The 21,861-nt window shown below is 39.0% G+C and overlaps 1 protein-coding gene across 1 annotated transcript in view; it reads right to left on the reverse strand.

The window, feature by feature from the left end:
- ryr1b (ryanodine receptor 1b (skeletal)) overlaps positions 1-21,861 on the reverse strand; it is a 72,716-nt gene that overhangs the window by 47,942 nt on the left and 2,913 nt on the right. The window contains exons 2-27 of the mRNA XM_087795154.1: positions 12,333-12,455; positions 12,125-12,226; positions 10,286-10,360; positions 10,146-10,224; positions 9,942-10,054; positions 9,039-9,138; positions 8,829-8,925; positions 8,669-8,743; positions 8,442-8,598; positions 8,209-8,373; positions 8,003-8,124; positions 6,575-6,761; positions 6,375-6,510; positions 6,211-6,306; positions 4,934-5,052; positions 4,664-4,797; positions 4,364-4,605; positions 3,425-3,617; positions 3,147-3,363; positions 2,967-3,071; positions 2,212-2,315; positions 2,062-2,145; positions 1,334-1,493; positions 1,122-1,269; positions 843-1,048; positions 54-228 (exon numbers count right to left, since the gene is read on the reverse strand). Coding sequence (XP_087651280.1) covers positions 54-228; positions 843-1,048; positions 1,122-1,269; positions 1,334-1,493; positions 2,062-2,145; positions 2,212-2,315; positions 2,967-3,071; positions 3,147-3,363; positions 3,425-3,617; positions 4,364-4,605; positions 4,664-4,797; positions 4,934-5,052; positions 6,211-6,306; positions 6,375-6,510; positions 6,575-6,761; positions 8,003-8,124; positions 8,209-8,373; positions 8,442-8,598; positions 8,669-8,743; positions 8,829-8,925; positions 9,039-9,138; positions 9,942-10,054; positions 10,146-10,224; positions 10,286-10,360; positions 12,125-12,226; positions 12,333-12,455 — 3,514 coding nt within the window. The remainder of the gene's footprint in view (positions 1-53; positions 229-842; positions 1,049-1,121; positions 1,270-1,333; positions 1,494-2,061; positions 2,146-2,211; positions 2,316-2,966; positions 3,072-3,146; positions 3,364-3,424; positions 3,618-4,363; positions 4,606-4,663; positions 4,798-4,933; positions 5,053-6,210; positions 6,307-6,374; positions 6,511-6,574; positions 6,762-8,002; positions 8,125-8,208; positions 8,374-8,441; positions 8,599-8,668; positions 8,744-8,828; positions 8,926-9,038; positions 9,139-9,941; positions 10,055-10,145; positions 10,225-10,285; positions 10,361-12,124; positions 12,227-12,332; positions 12,456-21,861) is intronic.

Below are 21,861 nucleotides of genomic sequence, written 5' to 3' on the forward strand. Positions count from 1 at the left end.
GAGGAACGGTTAGATAGTCATCAGTGATTAAAAAAAATGATCGATCTTCTCACCTTCTCCAATCTCTATGTCTTTGAACGCCATTTCGGAGCCAGAGTCACTGATCAGCATTTCCCCATTGAGGGTGAACATGATGTTCATCTCTACGAGGTCGATCATACAGCCGACGACGTCGCCCGACTGCCACTGACGACCGAAGGGCTCGTTGCCGACATGCCATCGCTGAGCCTGAAAATGATTCACGAACCCACAGTCAGTATTATTGAGTTGAAGGTGAGTGTCATCATTGTGCGCTTTCATTATTTTTTTATTCCCTTATTTAACCGAGATATTCAGCACTTCAATTACAAGCATCTCTATTTAAAACCTACTTCAAATAAAAAAACATAATCTAATCTCATGGCACAATTACACTCTTTGTTGTATCAATTGACTTAAGTAATCCATTTTACCAGAGTACCTTTTTTAATCATATTAAGGCTTCCAATTATTTGTTCCATCCGTCTTTTGGCTTGACAGACCCTCACAACAGGCTCAGTACATTCTGAGGTCTAAAGTTCTATGTGAACTAGTTAAAAGTTCAGACCACACATTTAAATAAATATAATTCAAATATTAAAAATTGAGATTCGATCGTCATATCCATCAATAATGTTTTAAATCATATGTTGCTAATGCTGGTGGGCAGAAGTTTTCAAACCTTGCCATAAATGAGGTGACATAAGCTATTGTGTGTAACTACTGGCTGGTGTTGATAGACAGGCAGTAATACAGTAGGTTTAGTTCCCGAAATTTGAACTATTTTATGAAAGATTTTCATAAAATAGAAGGAGTCGACCAACCTTGTTGCCGTTGAAGACGTAGGCCAGTTCATCTGCTCCAAGCTCAGTGTTTGCACGGACGTTGGGACGAGCCCAGCCCACTCTCATCTCGCCTGTGGTCACCGCCTCAAACTCGAAGTACCACTTCCCCTGAGTCACTGCGTACGACTTCTCTGCTCTGAACAGCCGAACTTTGTCTCCGCGGAGGTTCTCCAGACCGTGACCCGCTGCAGAGAGAGATCTTGAGTTGATATCTCATCATTACACAGATGCTGGTCGACAAGAAACGACCAGACTTACTGCTCTCCTGATCTGGAGGCTCGATGTTGTAGCCGTAACCAATGAGAGTGCGGACGGCGTTGTTGACGCTGTCCCTGTTGGTTTTCTTCGTTCTCTCGTCCAGCAGGTTGTAAGGAACCAGACGAGGGTTACGCTTGTTCAAGATGTCCTGAGAAGAAGAAGTGGAAGTTTAAAATACATCTTGACCAATAATGTTTTCACAATCAGGCTACCTGCACGATACTGTAGGTCCATCCTTGCCGAACCCGGTCCCTCGCCCACACGTTGTGCCCATTTTCCGCCAACTTCTCCACCAGCTGGTTCTGGTTGGGTGTCAGTTTGACGTGGCTAAGGTCGAGGGGGGCGGGCTTGTAGCCGTTCGTCATCACATAGCTGGTGAAGACAGATGAGTTTTATTTAGCTTCGCGCTACAAAACCCCAAATCCACATTTTTCAGTCAAAGTAGAAGTAGTTCCAGTTATTTTACAGAAATATTCAACCACTAACAACATTAAGAGACTCCTATTTTTTGAATCAAACGCACAATGTTTCTAGTTATGGAGAAGATTGATGGTGTCTCATATGGTCTGGAATTGTATCTCTGAACAAGATCACAACTTTTTTTATGATGTGGTGTAAAAATAAGAGATGAACACATAATTTTACTAATATTACAAACATATTAGAAGGAGATAAATAAACTTTGGCAAAGCTATGTAGCAGTATGCAGAGCATGGGTCCATCACTGGGGGCCTTTTCAATTACAGTAAATCTGATTGACGTGTTTCAATAAAGACAAACACGTAGACAGTTTAAATAGGCCAAGTCTCCAATTAAAAAAAACAATATCGCAGTCAGATTTATACTTGCTCTTACAGACAGTCGCTATGACGGCTGTGACCTCAAGTGTTATTTTGACCCCCAATGTAATTGTAATTGACTTAATAAATGTCATTCTCACGTCTTCGGCAGCTTGATCTTCTTGAGGTTCTCTTCTGCTTTCTCGTCTCCCATGCCAACATGACATCCCAGAGCCAGGAGGGTCCTGTGAGATGAGAGAGAATCAGCAAAAACCCCTTAAAACATTGCATGACGGGACCTCGTAGCTCACTTGAGAGTCTCTCCGGACATCTGCAGATTGTAATTCCTCTCTGGTTCGGGGAGACTTTGGAAGTCAACCAAGCATGGGTGAAGTTTTTTGTTGTCATCTCTGAACTGTAAAAATAGAACATCCAAACAGGTTAGGTTATAACTCACTATACTACAGATCTTTTGTTGTCATGTTTTAGCAGGAAACCACTCCATTGCTACAAGGAAGTTTGTATTTTTGAATGAATTGTAAAACAACAAAGAGAGTTGTTGAAAGTAAAATATTAACCCTTGTGTTATCTCTGGGTCAAGCTGAACAACCTCCTCGTTTTTGTTCATCCAGGTCACCAACACAAGAAGAACACAAAAAGTATATTGATTATTTTATTTTCCTCTGTCTAGTTTTCCTCTGTCAACAACAAATTACTATCATCACCCAAAAAGACTTGGGTTCTCTCTGACCTTACAGCCTTTTAATTTAAAAAAAGGACATGGTGGTCTTTCTCCCTTCTGCTCATTCTGAACTTCTGTTCAAAACCATCCAGGGTCAACTCAAGCCCAAGTCCAAAACACTATGCATGCATCTTTAATTTGTCCAATAATCCCATTTTATCAAAATACTTTTGTAGTTTTTTTGCATTTCAACAGAAAGATAAACACAAAGGGTCACATAACCTCAGAGGTGATTAAAGCTGAATGAAAACACTCCACTGCTTGATATGGGTAGAAATATGATTTAAAAAATTGAATTTAAGCTCGAATTAAGTCCAAACTCACGCTGCCGTAGGTCCATCCCTGCTCGATCCTGGTGATCGCCCAGAGCTCGTGAATATTCTCCGCCAGCTTCTCGCGAATTCGCTCCAAGTGTGGTGGCAGTACAATCTAGCCAGACGACATTGCAGGCTTTTAAAGAATGAGCACTTTAATTTGAACAGTTTGTCCTTCTGCTGTGTTTACCTGCACAGTGTCGACGGGGCAGGGGGTGAAGGATGTGTGGGTGAGAGACAGTGTGGGCCCCAGCAGGTTACGAACGCCGTTGAAGTCGTGCTTGTACTCTTTGATGGGTTCAATCCGCATCCTATCACGAGGCAGCAGAGCCTCGTAGCACGGAGCATAGCCGGGAGGCGGCATGAACTTGAAGTCACCATGGCGACCGCCGAGGAGAAACCGAGCTCTGCAGAGAAAGAAAATAATTTGTAAATGAACAAAATAATTAAAACTCATTCAGGACTAACTTGATTCCCGCAGAGAAGCTGATGACAGGAAAGAAGAGGCCGTCCACGTTGAAGTTCTCAAACATGCCCTGGACCGGGTGGCCGTTGATGCGGAAGGAGATACTGGGCACGCTCAGATCCAGACAGCAGCTGACCACGTCGTCCGCGGCTAGAGTGTGAGGGTTCGGTGACGCCACCTGACGCGCCACATTACCTGCCGGACAGATCCATCGGAAGGTCAACATGTTGCAAAATATTTATTACTGTTTAACTGCACTTTGAATTGATGCACTTTAAATGTTAGATATTTGTTATTTTACTGTATGTTCAACTGTGTGGCTTTAACGATGTTTTTATTTTTTTAAGCATTTCAATATTATTGTTTAAAATTAATAACTGAAAGTTTCTTTATATTGAAAGGTAAAATTAGATTAAATAATCAATTCAATTATTTGTATTTTAATATGTTCAATTATTGTTTCTTAAAAATTGAATTTAAAAAAATCAAATATATTTTATTTAATGGAGAATTGATATTCTAATACAAATAAATCAAAAATACACTTCCTAAATGTAATATTATTTCATTCTTAGTCTTTTAAATTTTAAAATGTAAAATGATAATATGTTTAGTGAAATTGGATTTAGAATATCAAACTTTATGCATACAAATAAATGCATTAATCTTTTTATTGTTCTCATTTTTTAATAAAGAAATAAATCTTTCAATATAGAAATGATCGAATTCAATTATTTAGAAAATAATGAAATGCTTAAAAAAGGAACAACATTTCAATAAAAAATATTCAAAGTAAATTCAACCACTCAATAATGTGATGGCGCTGATTTACTTACATAACCACACATAACATGGCAAAATTGACAGTGATTTCTAACGTAGGTGGAAATCAGAGTGCCCAAGAGAGGAGACATTTTGCTTTTTTAGTCAAACATTCTTACCAGACCACAAGTGCAGACCATCATAACCATATGAGTAAAGGTCGTCTCCTACGCCGTTGCCTCCCCAGGCCTCTCCTCCTCCAGGGTAGGGGCTATAACCCTCTGTCATAGCCCAACCCACGCGCAGGTGAGAGGCCTGAGCTGTCACGAAGGGTTCCACGTAATCCACCATCATCTCGTAGTACCACTTCTTGTACTGCGTGGAGCCTTCACAGGTTCCCAGGAAGATGTTTGGCCTCAAGCTGGACAGACACACGAATAATCAACAGTTGATTTGGAGAGTTATTAAAAAGAAATTACCTCGTCACATAGTTAACAATGTTGGTCTGCAGCAGCAGGTCACGCCCGGGGAGAAGGTTTTCAGTGATGAGGTTCTGATTGGACCTCACTGCAACACCGTTACACACACATAGAGAGCGCAGGACGTCCAGAACCTGAGAGAAATAGAAATGCGACTTTAGAAAGTTATTTTGTTTTTGTGGCACGGATTTAAAGCTGAAAATCTTTAGCGATATTTTAATCCGCAGTCATGTAAACATTTTTAATTTAAAGGTGTTTGTGACCGTAAACCTTGTGGTTCCTGCCGTGCTTGTCCAGAAGTGAGATGATGGATTTGATGTGGTTCTCCTGGATGATGTTCAACACTTCAGGGCTCTCGATGAGAACACAGTACAACACCTCCAGAATACCTAGAGAGACACACAAGAGATATTTGATCAGTCAAGCAATAATAGCAAAAGATATTTGTTTTTTATTGAGAAACTTTTTTTAGAATAATGTTATGTATATTATATAAAGAAGCTGAATTAACTAAATCAAATGTTTATTATGTAATCATTTTATTTATTTTTTTTAATTATGAATAGAACATGAAACATAGTTGTATTGAACAGGGAAAATTATATTAAAAATAATACATATACATATATTGATAGGGATGCAAAAAGATTGGGGAAAAATTAAGGAAAGGCAAAATGATTATATTAAAAAAATATTATAATGTTGTTTTTTTTTATTAAAAAGGTGATCTTTGGATCAATTTTGAATAGATATACTTGTTTAATTATGAGAATGATATATATATATATATATATATATATATATATATATATATTTAATATTATAATATTTAATAATACAGCCAACTAAATCCTTTAAATATGTCGTCGTCTTAAAGTTCAGTTCAAAGAGAGTTTAGAAGTTCATAATTTATCTGTAAAATTGAAAAATGTTGCAAATTCAATCAGTCGAAATGTGTCGTTAAAACTCTTGGTTGATGCTCAGATTATCCTCCAGGAAATAGGGGGGATTGATTTTGCATTAATTTTTTAACTGAACTCTCAACACTGAGTGTGTGTGTGTGTGTGTGTGTGTGTGTGTGTGTGTGTGTGTGTGTGTGTGTGTGTGTGTGTGTGTGTGTGTGTGTGTGTGCGTGTGTGTGACTTGTAGAGGAGCAAAGTTTCCTGTCATTTTTCATTGTGCGTAAAAAGGATTTTTATTTTTATTTAATTTATTTTTTCTTTGACAATTTTTATGAATTTTAATAAGAGACAGCTGTGGAAAATAATCCTATCAATCTGGCGGTTCTGCTGTAGACGAAGAAGGATAAAAGAGTGCATGCGCAGGGTAGTAGGGAGTCTTTCATAATCCATTAACTATCTGATATTGTACAATGATGGTCTCCAGTCGCTCTCATCATAAACTTGGTAAAAATGGAGGGCTGCAGAATATCAAAGAACAGGCCACAAATGCCTCATGTGTCATCAATTTGATCTCTTGGTATAATCTGTTTGATATAGAACATTCTTGCACTTAAATTATGTCTAGAGTTTGTCACCCTGACGTACCTGAGGAGGCCTCCAGGCGGTCCAGCTTGCTGACCAGCCAGTCCAGGTTGTCACAGAACAGAGCGCAGTTGGATCTGTTTCCTCTGATGAGTGACGCTTCATGAAGCAAAGAGGACAAGTTAACTCAAATCCCTTCTCAGTGCCACATAAAGTAAGATCTATACCCAGCAGCTCGTAAAGAAGGTTGACGATCTCCTTCCAGGACTCGGCAGCTTCTTCTCCAGCAAACTCGGAGAAGTGGGCGGCGGTGTTGTACACGTTCAGGCGGTCGATGCACTCCAGGACGATAGTGATCATTCCCTGGTGACGACAGGTACTTCAGCTTCAGACACTGATGATGGGTGACGGCAACAGGTTGAAGTACCTCCTCTTGGAACAGGTTCTGTCTGTTGCGTAGAGAGCGCAGCTTGGTCTGCTTCTCCTCGTGCTCAAGCTCTTCCTCCGGAGGTCGGAAGTAGAAGATGAGATCCTGGAGAGAGAGGATGACGCCCTCCAGAGGGAGCGGCGACGCTGAAGGTTGCTTGCTTTTCCCGCTCAGAGAGTCCAGACCCCTGAGAGACGACAGGTTGTGATGAATGGACAAGAGACAACACAGACATTCAGATCTTCAATTCTCAGAAAGAAGATAAACACTCTTTCTTAAATATATATCTACAGAGAGGGAGGACCAGATCCTAATACATTACTTAAGTACAGGAGACTTGGTAACGTTAGCTTCCATTTTCTGGATCAGTCCCGATTCACAATCTCAACCAAAATATTGTAATATGAAGACCTCACCATTATTATTAGCGTGAGATTCTGCTCAATAAATCTAATGATTCACTATCTTTTTTCGAACCATATCAAGCAGTGGAGTTTTTTCATTCCACTTTTATCACCTCCAATGAGATCATCCGTGTTTCCCAAAACATGATGAATACAAAGCTATGAACTTAACAACATAACACAATAAATCAAGTACTTTATTGATGTTTAGCAATTTATATTACAAATATATACTCTAGAATCTGTTTAAAAAGTAATACATTGTTTATAAAAAAAAAGATGTAAGCCATTAATTAAAGTGTTGTTAATAACGCATGTTTAAATTCTACTGGAGATAATAATCATTTGGTCATTTTTACAACAACTAGGAAAGTTTCTCCTGAATAGTTAGATTGTGGTTAACTTAGCATCTGTAAAACATGATTAAAAAATAAAAATGAAGATTATTTGAATAGTAAATGTAAAGGGAAGGACCTTTCAAACGAAATGCTAAAGTAGCTATTTGCTAACAGTGCTAGCTGGAGTTTTAAAATTTACTTTAGCAGTTTTTGGGGGGCACAATTTGTATTTTTCTTTATGTTGAAGAAAAATATAGATTTTTTTTTAAATTTAGAAATGAGCTAACATCTTTTTAATGAAAAAAATGTTTTGTTTCACAAATTAAAAGCATCTTGTTACAGTGGAAAAGATACATCAATTTGCTCTAAAAACTTCTTAGGTGGTGCATAATATTAAAGTACTTTGAAAAACATATTAGGTATAAAAGAATAAAGTATTTTTTATCATGCAGCCGCGGTCTTACCTCACCTTGCTATAAAATTCTGAGTCACACTAGGTTCTTCTGTAAGTAAGTAAGTCATTTATATTTATAGAGCGCTTTTCCAGACCAGGGTCACAAAGCGCTTAAACAAACAAAAAAAAACTCAATAAAATATATACTTAAAAGATCAGGATAACACAGAGAACATCACAGGAGACTCAGAAAATCAAGGAAAAGCCTGCACAAATAAAAACGTGTCCTCACTTGTTGAACTGTCTGAAGAGCCCCATGGTGCTGTAGATCATCCGAGCCGCCTGAGACTCTTCGGTCTGTGAGCGGGAGACGGTGAGGGCGTCGTCCATGTGACCCTCCTGGTGCAGAATGACCTGCACACAAGGATGAGATTTTTATAGCGCCTGCCCCCTCTAGAGATTTAAAGTGTTCATTTCCATCCGGGTGAAAATCCGCACCTTCCTCTTCATCATTCCTAGACGAGCAGCTTTGGCGTCCAGGGCTGCGTACGTGAGCCACAGGCCGGTCGACACGTGCTGGACGAAGCACATGGACTCTCCGTATTTGATCTCGGGTATTCCCATCCCCTCCACGTCTCGCTTCTGAGCCACCTCCACCTTATCCTGCGGAGCCGTACAAACATGTGGGTCAACAACACAACTTTCCCTGCTGAGCCTGGGGTGTTTGTTACCTTCGTGGCGCGGAAGCAGAAGGCCGCCATTTTGGTGTTGGCCTTCTCGGGGTCCACCACCAGAAGACCCTTCTCCTCATCCTGACACAGGTACCGGCCCGTGGTGATGTGGCGAATACGGAAAGACTGACCCCATTTCATATGGCTGCCGCTCCAGCTGCGGCAGGAAATAGATGTCAAGAAAGAGAACGGAAAGACTTAAAGGACACGTCTAGTTCAGTATCCACCTGATCCTGAGCGGCTCCAGCCTCCACAGGGACCGAGCCTGGCTGCACACGGCTCCTCCTTCATAGTGAGCCACCCTGCAGCAGAGAGACGAAACACACATCATCTTCATAGAACACAAAACATAATACAGGAAGGTGAAGATGTGGTGCTCGTCCAAACCTGCGCTTCTCCTCGCCTTCCTCGGGTGTCGCGATGGCGAGACACTCGTCCATGTGGCCGTGAAACAGACGGAGGACGTGACCTCCTGTTAGAAACCCTGATGGTTGACGAGAGACACAAATAAAGGTTTTCTGATCAAATCCCAAAATGTACTACAACAGCTGCAGCACCGACTACAATTTTTAAATAAGTCCGGAATTGTTTTCGCACCTTCAGCCAGTTCACAGCCGGACATGATGGGGTTCATGTTCCACAGAGTTTGCATAAAGGACGCGTCGACCATCAAGTCTCCGCTGGCGTAAGACAAGTGCTGAAGATGAACCGGAGCATCAGTTAATGAACGATAGTTGAACTTATGAATAAAGAAGAGGAATTAAGGACAAAACCATTGAGTCCAAACACAAGTGAAAATAGATTTATGTACACGTCAATAATACAGATAAAAATATCTTCTTTAGAAATATTATGAACAAATCAAATGATAAACAAATGTATAATTGTACAAAATGAACATTAATTTATAACTAAATTGCATAATAAAAAAGCATACATTTAAAATCAATAAATAACTAGAATAACAATTTTGGTCAATAATTTTCAAGTGAGAAAAAACAATTGAGGCAACAAAAAAAGTATAATAGAAAAAAAGTTAATGAGAAAAGTTTAAATATAACTTTGTGGCAATCGATACATTTCCCTTAACGAATTAAAAAAAGATATCGTTTTTTTTATTATAATATATATTTATTGTAAAATATTTAACACTTATTGCTATGTCCGATTAGTGCAGTTGGAACCAGGTTAATATAATCTAAATCGTGTTATGTCACGACATGTAAGACATTATATATAAAAACTGAACACAGTTAAAAAACAAATAACATTTTTATTTTGTCTTTCGCACAAAATCAAGTCATTTTTTGAAAGAAAAAAAGGTTTTTAGTTCAAAACTAAAAATTAAATAAAGGGATAATGTACCAGAAAGATGATCATATTTAATTTATTTCCTAAACTTAAAAAAAGATAACATTGAGGGAAAATGAAAATATCAAAATAAATTATTTTATCATTATAACCTTCTCATTATGGTAGTTGAAGTTTTTAATTTCTCACCAAGTATCTCTCGGAGGACACGCTGACAAGGATGAGGTCATCACCCACTCTGACCTTTTCACCTTCTGACCTCTGCTTGGAGGCTGGATGAATCGTCCACCAGCATGCCTCACCTCAGAACGAACCAGAAACAGCTCTTAAATGCTCTCAAAGGTGAGTCCGGGAACAACACAGTTTGTGGAAGAAGAAACAAAGATGTCTTACCAGTGGAGTCCTCTTGCAAACCCACGTCAAAGGCCAGCTTGTCTGTGAGTGACCGCGATGTGGTCAGACAGCTCAGGTACTAGAAGGTGGAAAGATTTGGTTCGTGACACGGATGAGATCAGCTGAGGTGAGCGTCTTACCATGCCCGAGTGACTGTGCCTCAGCAGGATGGCGTGGCCGTACAGCAGCGTGCGATGACCGCCACCTTGAGACGACTGCAAGAGGGTTCAGCGTTAAGAAGATATTTAGGAAGCGACATCACCCGACAAAGACGTCTCACATCGAACAAAGAAGACATCATCACCCAACAACAAAGATTGAACTCAGCAAAAACATGACAGAATGTCATGATTCTATTGTTTTGCTGGCGAACACATGGCTGGAGTCAGACTCAGCATTTATCCAGAGAATAATAATATCTCCCTTTAAAATTTGCAATATTTTAATACTAATTTTAACATTTAAAAAGGTATTTTTTGTGCATATCAGAAACCCTTTATCAGCCTGTTGGAGTGACTTTATTCTTATACTGTATGTGAGGCAGGCATGAGGGTTAAGCTCCTCAAATCCTCTGGGATGTCGGCAAATCTGTCAAGTGAGACATTATTATCTCCGATCCACATTAGCGCTGCCTCTACGAGGACAGGTGCACCACTTCCAGAGTGTGTAGTCGAGGCGGTCTCTGGTTTCTTCTCAACCCAGTCCTTGCAAAGTCGTGGGTGGGCAACGTGCCATTCTATTCCCATCCTTCTCTGCAAATCCTGCTTCATCCTCGCGGTCCAGCCAGTGTGAGACTGGGATCTTCTCAGATCTGGTATGTTAATGGTCAGAAGGTTCTAATGGAGAGATCATCACATGGAGCTAAAGTTCAATCACATGATCATGTGAAGCGCCAGAGATGAGACGGAAACACCGACGGCGGACTTTGGGCTTGAACACAGACGGAGTTCGGGACAGAGACAGATGAGAAATGGAGGCTGATCTTCAGCGACACATGATCGAGGACTTCATTTGCAATCACGCGACAAGATATGAGGCTGATAACAGACGTACCCATTTGTCCAAATCGACTGTCTGCTTGTTAGAGAGGAGGAAGTCAGGTCAACAAAATGAAAACAAGATGAACCTTCACTTGACAGAACTTTTCCACTCTTTATTTATTTTTAAAAGCATTGTCCCTTCACAGCAATGCTTTTCTATATCTTTTTTATATGCGTTTAGTTTACCTTAAGAGCTTTTTTCTGAAGATTATTTCCTTTTTTTTGGGCCTTTTATTTTCAAATTTCTCATAAAATGTATGTATTAAAACATGTTTTTGTATTGATGGGTTGATTCATTGATATTTTTGAGGCTATAGTGGATCATTTCTGACAACTTAGTGGTTTCACTCACTGATGGTATTTTTCCTTCATTTGAGTGACTATTGATTTAATTTCAATGTTTTAAAAGGCATTTATTGCGACTGAAACATGTTTAATGTGTATTCACATTTAAAAAAAAAACACTGATTAATTTTCAGTTCAACAGCCATTTTTTTTTAACTTTATTTGTGTCAATTTCCTGATTTTCTATTATCTTTTTATTATCCCTGTTTAGTTTATGATTCTGTTTTCAACCCAAGTTGGACTTCTGGATCTTAACAACAGACTACAACAAAACAAAATGAATGATTAAATGTAATCTAAAATTGTATTAAAAAAATAAAAATAAAAAAGGGAGTCTAAGGGGCAGATTTTTCTCTGCTCTTCGATGACTTCAATAACTGATTATGTTTGTTGTTTTACTGTAAATGAGAAAATGTCAAATGAAAAGATGGGATTGAAATAAGCAACTAAATTAATCATGAAAACAAAAGCGGTTATTGCCTTATGGGCAACCTGAAATAATAAAAGTATGTAAGAAAAAAAATCAACAAGCTACACATGAGTGAAAACGTAAAGACAATATTGTCAAGACGATATGATTCTCTGGCTTCTTACGTCGCTCATCTCGACAGTGTTGGCCAGCATCTCCTGCAGCGCTCGCACCGACAGCGACTGCGTCAGGATGAAGTTGCATATCGCCAGATCCGGTGGAACCTTCTGTGAACACATGAAAGACGGTGTCAAGGTCACTTGTTACAAACATCGTAGACAACTTTCTGCCACAGCGACAGTTGGATTCCACATTGATCTGAAGGCTTCTCACCTGAGCGTTGGATGTCGTCTCCAGGAAGCAGAGTCGGTTCCCGAAACCTTCGCAGGACAGACATAGTTTGATCTGCTCTCCCTTCAGCACGGAGGCGGTGCACTGCAGAACCACCTGGTCATCCTGTGACCACAAACACAAAGTTTCATCTCTGGACAAAATATGAAAACAAGTGACATGTTTGTACCTGCAAATGTTGTGAAATACTACAGACTTGTCACAGGCTACAAACAAAAACAACATTTACAGATGACACGTATCTGGATTTAGACACCTTAAAGATTTGTTACTGTGTAGAGACAGAGCGGCAATGTGTGTGTTGTCCAAGCGAGTTCCAGAACACTACCGCTGCCTCATTGCAAAAAAACAATATGTCATCATATAGACCAGGGGTCCCCCAACCTTCTTTGGGCTGCGGACCAGTTTAATCTGGGTATTAACGGTATATTCACGGATCGACCTTTATGTAAAAAAGATTTTCCACTAGTTTACAGGTTTATTCTTTTAATAAAACCCTTGAATAAAACTTGAGTGAAACGGGCGTCTTGACATGTAACAATCACAGGCTTCTTGAGAGAAAATACAATCTTTATTCAAAACAAAACACATTCGCGACAGAATTTTTTTTAATTATTATTTTGCACGGCCGGTTACAAAGGCGTCATGGTCCTGTACTGTCCCATGGACCAGGGGTTGGGGACCACAAGACAATATAAATTCAGGGCAATAATAAAGAAACTTTTTTTCGGGAGAAAAGTTTTCTCATCATGATGAATAGCTTTGAAGGTGTGGTTGTGGGATTTTGAGTTAAGTTACATTTGACCACAACGTTCTGAAGACGATCTGCCCCTCCTTTAAATAACCATAGTACCTGGTGTTATCTGATTCGATCCACAGAATCAACACAGAAACTTTGAATTGGATCAAACAGACATCACAACAAGACAACAGAATCAACAGCCAGAGACTTGTCTGGACTCTGCAGTGGCCGACGTAAGTACAGGCATAAACACCCCCCCACCCTCCACTCCTCCCACCTCGCTCTGTGAGACCCCACAGCTGACACTCAACATTCCCAGCTGCTCCGACCTCTCTCTCATTATACAAGTGGATCCATCACTTTTACATGACTAATGCTCCTCTCTTAGATCAAGGCATTTAACGCGGTGAAGTCCTTTTCCAGTGTCTTTGATGCATCAGGGATCTGACATTTTTCATTCAGAACTCAAGATTCAAGTGCCCCCCACAGGGATACACTGATAGGTGCCCTCGCGACAATCCTATCGTCTCTGGTGTCCTCGAGCCGCGAGTTATTTTCCCCGGCTGAGCCACTCTTCTTCTCCCTGTGACCAGACTATCATCTTTCTCTCCTCGCCCAAGGAAAGTGTCTTGCAGATCCTCGTGTTCTCACTTTTGCACAACAGACGACGGAACAAAATGGCCTCCTCACCTTCCCTGCTGAGCATTCGCTCGCCACAACTCAAGTGCTACTCAAAGTGTGGATGGAGATGATCCGCCAGCTTGAAGAGTCTTGCGAAGAGTGAACATATTGTATGTGAATGGAACCTTATGGAAAATCACAACAATTTAAGTGGACACGATTATCTAGACCGTAGTAGATACTGATGACAAACCGTCATGTACAAAACCTCCTAGATGACTGCTCTCTAATCTTGGCTCCGAGTCTGAACCACCAATTCAATGAAACTTCACGTCAACTGAGAGCGCCACCTACTGAACAGTGAAAATGACAACACTGTATCATGGAACCTCTAAACTCAAAGCATAGAGAGAGAACATAGGTACTAGAGTTGCATCAAATTCATAGTAAGGGTGTCAACATTTACATATATATACAGTCAAAGCGTAACCAGTTAAACGCAGTTATCACTTTTAACCACTAGAGGTTATAATCCAATTACATCAAAGCCCTTCTAATAGTATTAGTTATATATTAGTATATATTCTAGTAGACCCGCTGCAAATAGGTACAAAATTATTGCCAACATATCTGATAAATAATCACATAACTTAATTTACCATATTTGACAAACTATAAGGAGCTCTTAAACTCTAATTTTCTCGAAAATCCAAATTTCAAGAATAAGCCTTATGTATTCATTCTTGTTTTACTTACTGACCTCGAAACAATTTCATGTGATGCACGGCACTCAAAAATCTGTACTCGCGGTCAAAGTTTTTAACATTTATTGACACCCCCCCAATATACCTTCTCAGTCCCAAAAACCAAAACAAAGACTCCTTCAAGAAATATCTTAAGACATTCTTATTTGTGCTTCTGTGTTTGTCTTATGTGTCTTGGCCTTTTAAAGCATGTATTTTGGCTGTATATTGTTTTTGTCTGTTAAAGCGCTTTGTGACCCTGGTCTGAAAAAGCCATTTTACAAATAACCTTTACTTTACTTACTTACATGCGCCTCATTGGTCCAAAGTAGCACCGTTAAACGGTTGGGATTTGTTATCTGTCTACACGTGTTGACACCCGCTAGTTGAAGTGTGTATATACGATGATATATAACGATTTCTTTTTTTTTTAAATACTGTAGCGATATTCGACAGCACTGTATCATTTATTTTATTTTTTGATTCAACTTATTTTTTGATAGTGGTTAACAGTTTAATAAACTTTTTTTTTAAATAAAATAATAACACTTATTTTTATTTATTTTTTACATTATTTATTTATAATTAACATCAAAATATTCACAATGTTTGTTCTTTTTGTGTTGTGATTAAACTAGAGTCCACTAGATGGCAGCAATCATTACATTCCCTGCAGCTAAAATAATAATGAAATCCTGTGAGATCCTGTTGTTGATGTTGAGGATTAGAGGATACAGTCGACTGAAGCAGCATTGAAAGCTGATGTTCGGACATATTTTGGTCTCAACACCATTAAAAGCAGTCACGAATCATCAAGAGTCATGTGGTCTATAAATTCTGCAACACTATAGTCAAGTACTCGGACAATGTCATGTCCTGTATCATATTATGTATCATATCGCCAGATCCTTGCCAAAACACACCCCTAATTAAAACCAACTTTCTTTCCATTAAGAGTACTAAAAAAGTTTTTATGTGTACAAATAGGTCCAGAACTCGCTAGCACAACACATGCACTGAAATAAGTGTAGGGCAGCTTACACTACAGTGAGTAAGGAATCCTTTAAAAGATCCAAATAGTAGTTATTAAAACCACCATAACATATGTATCTGTTTTGTGAACCAACATTTCTTGAACTTTGCATTTAAATATATTTGTCATATTTTGTTATATTGCCAACAGACCAGGGCTGACAATAAAGTGACCTCCTTGGCAGAGGTAAAAAAAAAAACAACAGCAGTAGGGGTCTGTGTTCACTGGCAGAGAGTGAGTCATCCACTCTGGATGTTAGATCACACACTTATTCATAGCAGCAGCTCAGGATTGATTCCCACACTTTAGTGTAAGTCCTCCACAAACAAACCATTATTTGATAATCTCTCGGCTGCTAATGGAGCAGGTGAAAGTCACAAGATGGTTATCGCCCATCGGACTCACTGGGCTGGCACCTGTGCAGCTCAGATCTGTCGTATGCACACATTTGATGCCGGCATTAGTGGGCCGGGTACGGTTACACCCCTGCCATGTTTGGACTTGCAGGGTGAAGCATCTTGACTATGTGGATGTGCTCGGGTCAGAGAGAGAGAGAGACAATTAGAGCTGAACTGACACACACACAAACACACCGGCGTGCACTGGAGGATGTGGGCATGGCAGCGTAGATTTACAGCCAGGAACACGGCGCTGGAAAGCAGACACCTTTTGTGTTTTCTCTGGGGACGTTCGACAGCACAGAAGCGAGACAGGGTTCCCCCAACAGTAGTCCAACCCAGACAGGAAAGAAACTAGGGAAAGACCTCCCCGTCATATACTTTGCCAACAACAACCATGAGAATAACAGAAACACAACTGAAAGATACAATAAAAACTAGATACATAATAGCAAAGACAACAAAAAGATCCACATTATTATAGACAGGATTACAGTAACATAAACAACAACAAAAATCCATTAAATGTGAAGTAAATACTTTTGTAAAAAGAAGGTTAAAATAAAAAAGGGAAATAACTCTAATAATAAAACATTATCTTCTCCTTTTTTAATCTCTTTAACAAACAAAAAACTACATCAAATAAAAATGAATTCAAAAGAGCTAAACATTTAAATGTCAGATTTACCTCTAAACACATAAAATAAGCTAAGAAAATGAAGACCTTAAAAACAGGTATTAGTAATTTGTAATAATGATAAGTAGAATAATAGAGCTTTAACACCATTTGGAATAAACTCTGACTATACTTTCGGGGGGCTTACTTTCGATTTTTTTAAATACCACTTTTAATTTCATTGAAAACAAGGGTGGTCTAATCATTTATGAATGACTGTGAAGTCTCTTCTGAAATATTCAATATTTGTAGTTTGCATTTGTTAAAGTTTGTTATCAAAATGTGTCAAAACTGTGAAATGGTCAGTTTTCTTTTAACACAAACACAAAAAAAAAAAAAATAAATACATATATATATATATAATTCAATTCATCCTTATTTCTTCCCGTCGAAACTCACAACAAAGTTTAACCAACATTCTAAGTGGCGATGTGTAATCACAAAGCGCTGAGTTCGCCCATCAAGAATCGTCCATCGATTTCCTGCAGACGTTTACGGAGTGAGGGGCAGCACATTTACAGTGTGTGGGTGCTGAGGCGAGGTTCGATACTGAGAGTGACGATGGGTTGCAGCTGACGGGGATTCCCTTCAGAAGGAAACTGCTTCGCAATGTGCAAAATGTTCAAAAACAACGGTTATTTATCTATTTCTTTTGGTCTAAAAGTAAGATCTATTTGTCTAAATGGCCTACAATATAAACAAAAATGACTAAAGCCCCCTTGTTTTTGTTTGGTACAACTAATAGTAATATTTGTTCTAACGGTTATAATGATAAGAATAAATCTAAAGGAGTTCCATTTGAGCTCATAATCAGAAATCTCCATAGGTTTTATTTATAATGATACTCTTCTTACATCAATAGCTATGACATTGTACAGTACTTTTTGGCATTCTATGTTTTCTTTTTCTTTCCAGAGCAACCTCAACTGTTTACCCCCCATGTGCAATGGTTATACTACTTTGAGTCCCATCCAAATGACTGAGCTCCAGACATGAAACCACTAGTCTTTTACAGAAACTAAATTTCTTACATTTTGTCTCTTTTCTCACTTACTTGTTTTTCTACTTCTCACCTCCCTGTGTATTTTTATGATTTCTACTCCATCATCTCATCCCCCTCTCCTCTCTGTTACCGCTGCTGCCGTGTGCTGGGCCTTCCCCCTTCACTCACTTGACTATTTCGGGGGGCAGCACCTGTCACTATCACATTCCCTGCTTTTGCTGACCAGCAGATAGCTTGAGGTCTTACATGAGGAGAGAGAGGCAAGAGAAACGCTGCTGTATCCAGCAAAGCAGCTCAGAGTCTGACATCTGATTCATGTGCTTGTGAAGGAAACATCGAAGGAGGCAATAATAATAAAGGTTTTCGATGAATAGACAACAACTAAATGAACCACTCTGGCTGTTACAATAAGTAAATGGACTGTTATTTACGTCAATTTTCAACTAAAGTACATTTTTTTAATCACAGTATTATTTACACTCTTTTCTAATCATGGTAAAAATTCTTCTTTTATCGGGTGTTACCACACCAAGTCCTTCACCTTTATCATCGTCTTCTTTATCTCGAAAGTTCCTGGTTAAATTCTGTCTCTTTTCCTCACGCGTCTTAAAATCTGACCTAGCTAACTGTCTCCAAACTTCTCCCCATGTTCTTCTTAAGGGACTCATTTATGAACTCGAAGTCGAGTTCAGTAGTCAGTGTAGAAAACAGCACCAGATGAACCGTCTGAACCACCACATGAGTCCTTTGATTTGAATGTTTTCCAGCCGGAGGAAACAAATTCAAAACCGTTTAAACAGGATGAGAGTGTTTCTGCACAGGGGAGGACAATATCGTCATTACTTTGGTTTAATCACATCCTGCTCTCTGGTTAATTAAAAGTCTTTGGCATCTTGGATGAAAAAATATCATAAGACTTTAACAAGACACAGTTTTGAGGGCATCTTGTATTTTTGTACTAAGATAATAAGTTGTGGTTGAAGCATGACAGTTTAAGTTGAATAACCAAATGACAAGTAGTGCTAACATGCTCGGTCAAGTGGAAACTTGTGGTGAAGACTAGCGAGACCAAGACAGAACAAGACCAAAGACAGTCAAGACTAATATAAGACCAAAACCAAGAGAGACCAAGACCAAAGGATGTCAAGACCAAAACAAGGCCAAGGCCAAGACCAAGAAAAGACCAAGACCAACGAGTGTCAAGACCAAGACAAGACCAAAACAAAGACAGACCAAGATCAAAAGGTGTCAAGACCAAGACTATTATACATCAAGACCTGGCAACACAGAGATAACCTGAGACCAGGATAAGACCTAGAGACATTAACCGTCAAGAGCAAGACGAGACCAAGACAAGACCAAGACACGACCAGGACCAAGACCAAGACCAAGACCAAGACCAAGACCAAGACCAAGACCAAGACCAAGACAGACCAAGACCAAGACCAAGATCAAGACCAAGACCAAGACAGACATCAAAGGGTGTCAAGACCAAGACTATTATACATCAAGACCTGGCAACACATAGATAACCTGAGACCAGGATAAGACCTGGAGACGTAAACTGTCAAGAGCAAGACGAGACCAAGACAAGACCAAGACAAGACCAAGACAAGACCAATACACGACCAGGACCAAGACCAAGACCAAGACCAAGACAGACCAAGAACAAAGGGTGTCAAGACCAAGACAAGACCAAGACTATAGTACTTTTGTACTTCAAGCCTCAACCCAGGACAACATAACATCCAGAGCAGACAAAAAGCGTCCTTGAGTGCTTGTAGACGTACTAATGCAAGGAACTCATAAACATGCACACAAACTAGAAAGGCATTTTACAAATAACCTTAACTTACTTACTTACTTACAAAGAGTTTTTTTTAGGTAAAAATGAGAGCAAGTTTAAATATAATGTTGAAGTTTCTTATTACAGGGTTGATTTCATTTTACCAGAGATCACTGGTCCATCACAAGGAGCACAATGTATCAATCTACAAAAGAACATATTCTGGATCTTGTGTCCAGACCTTTCAAAGAGGGCTTCACTGGTTAAACTGAAAGTGTTTGTGTCAATTGTGTACATTTTTTTCAGGATCAGAAATACTACTTTTATTGATTCTGTGGGCTTCATGAAATGTGATCGAAGGCTTTGGACGTTGCTGGTTTAAGCAGAAAAAAAAGTATGAATAAATTAAGTTGCATAAAGCGTCAAAGTTGAGTTCACCAGCACAGTTCTGTTACATAATTCCGTCCTCCGTTCAGTCTCGTGCCAGCGATGACAGCGACCACCTGTTCATTGTGTGAACCCGCTGTGACGTAGCAGACAGACTGACAGGTGCGCAATGTTTGTGTGTCGTTTCCTCATCGTGACTGTGTTCATCTCCCAGGCTCAGCACTTCCAAAGCCATTTTGCCACCTCCCTCACCCCTGACCCTTCATCCGTTGCCCTTTAAAAACCTGTTGCTAATGTGACACAGGGTGCACTTGCGCGAGTCTTCTTGTGCGGCTATGTGTATGTGTTTGTTGGTAAGTGTGTTTGTGTGTGTTTAGACTGGGTACGAGGACATACCTCAGCCAAGGAGCTCATTTCACATGACACAGCATAGAATCAAATGAATGTCACACCTAAAAGTTTAGTTAAATAAATAAAAACACATTGTCACTTTAGGGCATAATGTTTATTTCAATGATACAATTGCAGGGTTGTCACTGGTATTTGTTTATAGCATCAGTCCCTCTCTCATTTTTTAAATTATTGATTTTATTTAGTTTTTATCTGAAAAAATGAACTTGATCTTTCCTGCGCTTTCAAACCCAACACTGCCGTCAAACCCCCCACTGCCGTTTCTACATTGTTCGTATTAGCGAGTGGGTAAATGCAAGCCACGGACTCAACACATCTGGATTTTAATTAAATATTTTTTATTATATTACAGACGACTGGTCTTGTTTAGTTTGGTAAGCAATTGCTGATCCATATTGCCCTTTACTATTTTCACACGAGGGGGCGCTGCTGGAATCCTCTATTACGATGGTCTGATCCATTTATTGTAAAAATGTTTCATACCATTATGATTTATATTTTTTCAAGAGTTTGTGAGGGAAACCTTCCATCGATCCATATGGAACACCACCAAATGTTAATGATCTTCTCAGATAACCTAAATTTAATAAATGTTCATTGAAATACGTTCCAGCATTTGTGATTCAGTTTGCTTCCAAACAAACACATTAAATCACATGAACTCCCAGGTAACAACTAGCTACAGATTAGATTTACAAGACTGTCAAAAAAATAGATCCTAGACAAAGACACCAGCTTTTAGAGAACAAAACCAAGACAACCTTTAGAAATGATCAAGCAAACCATTGCAGTGTCAAAAAATATTGGACCCAGGAATACAATTTATCGGCGTCTTTTACCAGATTATCTGATTGGTTGATATTCCGACAGCTGTCAGGAACTGTAATCCACACACATTGACACAATTATCTTGCAGCGATACAACAACATTACACCTAATTCAGAGAAACAAAATATCAGGAATTTCAGCAAAAGCCTTCTGCAGGAACTATTTACAAACAAAAAGTGATTTAAAAAAAAGAGAATGAAACCAGTGTTTGTTTAAAATGTACAATTACAGTTCGAGACTTACTAGGAGAGGATACTTTTCCCATATTTCATTTAATTCCAACCATGTATTTAATAAGATACTTTTTCAGCATTTGCTGACGAACAACCACCACCAAAGAGGTATAGAAGATATAAGGAAGACTGTGACTGTTCACCTATTTTATTCTTTACTTTTCATAATTTTATTGATGCTATTTCAGGAACATTTCTACTGATGCATAACTTCACCACTGCTGATAGAACAAAACAGTAAGGCTGCTTGTCTTCTGTGAGCTGGAGTTACCATCCACAGGTCTTTCACTACTAGAATTCGATTTTAACAGAGCGTGGAAATAAAATCATTTGATGATCTGATCCTCTCCAATTAAGTCCGAGAAGTATTAGAATATTCTTGTTATTTAACAAAGTATTTTAGATTTTCTTTTTCAAAGAAAATTCCCCAAAAAATAATGTTCTTTCAACCCAACCCATAATCCTTTTATCAAGTTATTTTCTTACTTTTTTAAGTACAATAGAGAAAATCAGATTCAGATATCTCATCTCACTAAAGATTTTTTTTGAAAATAGGGTCCTTTAGTTGAATATGGAAGAAGTATGGTTACATTTGCAGCTGATGTTTAGATTTTTGGGTTAAAAAAGGGTAAACATGGGTGTCAAAATG

This window comes from Callionymus lyra, chromosome 7 (genome assembly GCF_982586985.1).
Source record: "Callionymus lyra chromosome 7, fCalLyr1.hap1.1, whole genome shotgun sequence".
Classification (NCBI taxonomy): domain Eukaryota; kingdom Metazoa; phylum Chordata; class Actinopteri; order Syngnathiformes; family Callionymidae; genus Callionymus; species Callionymus lyra.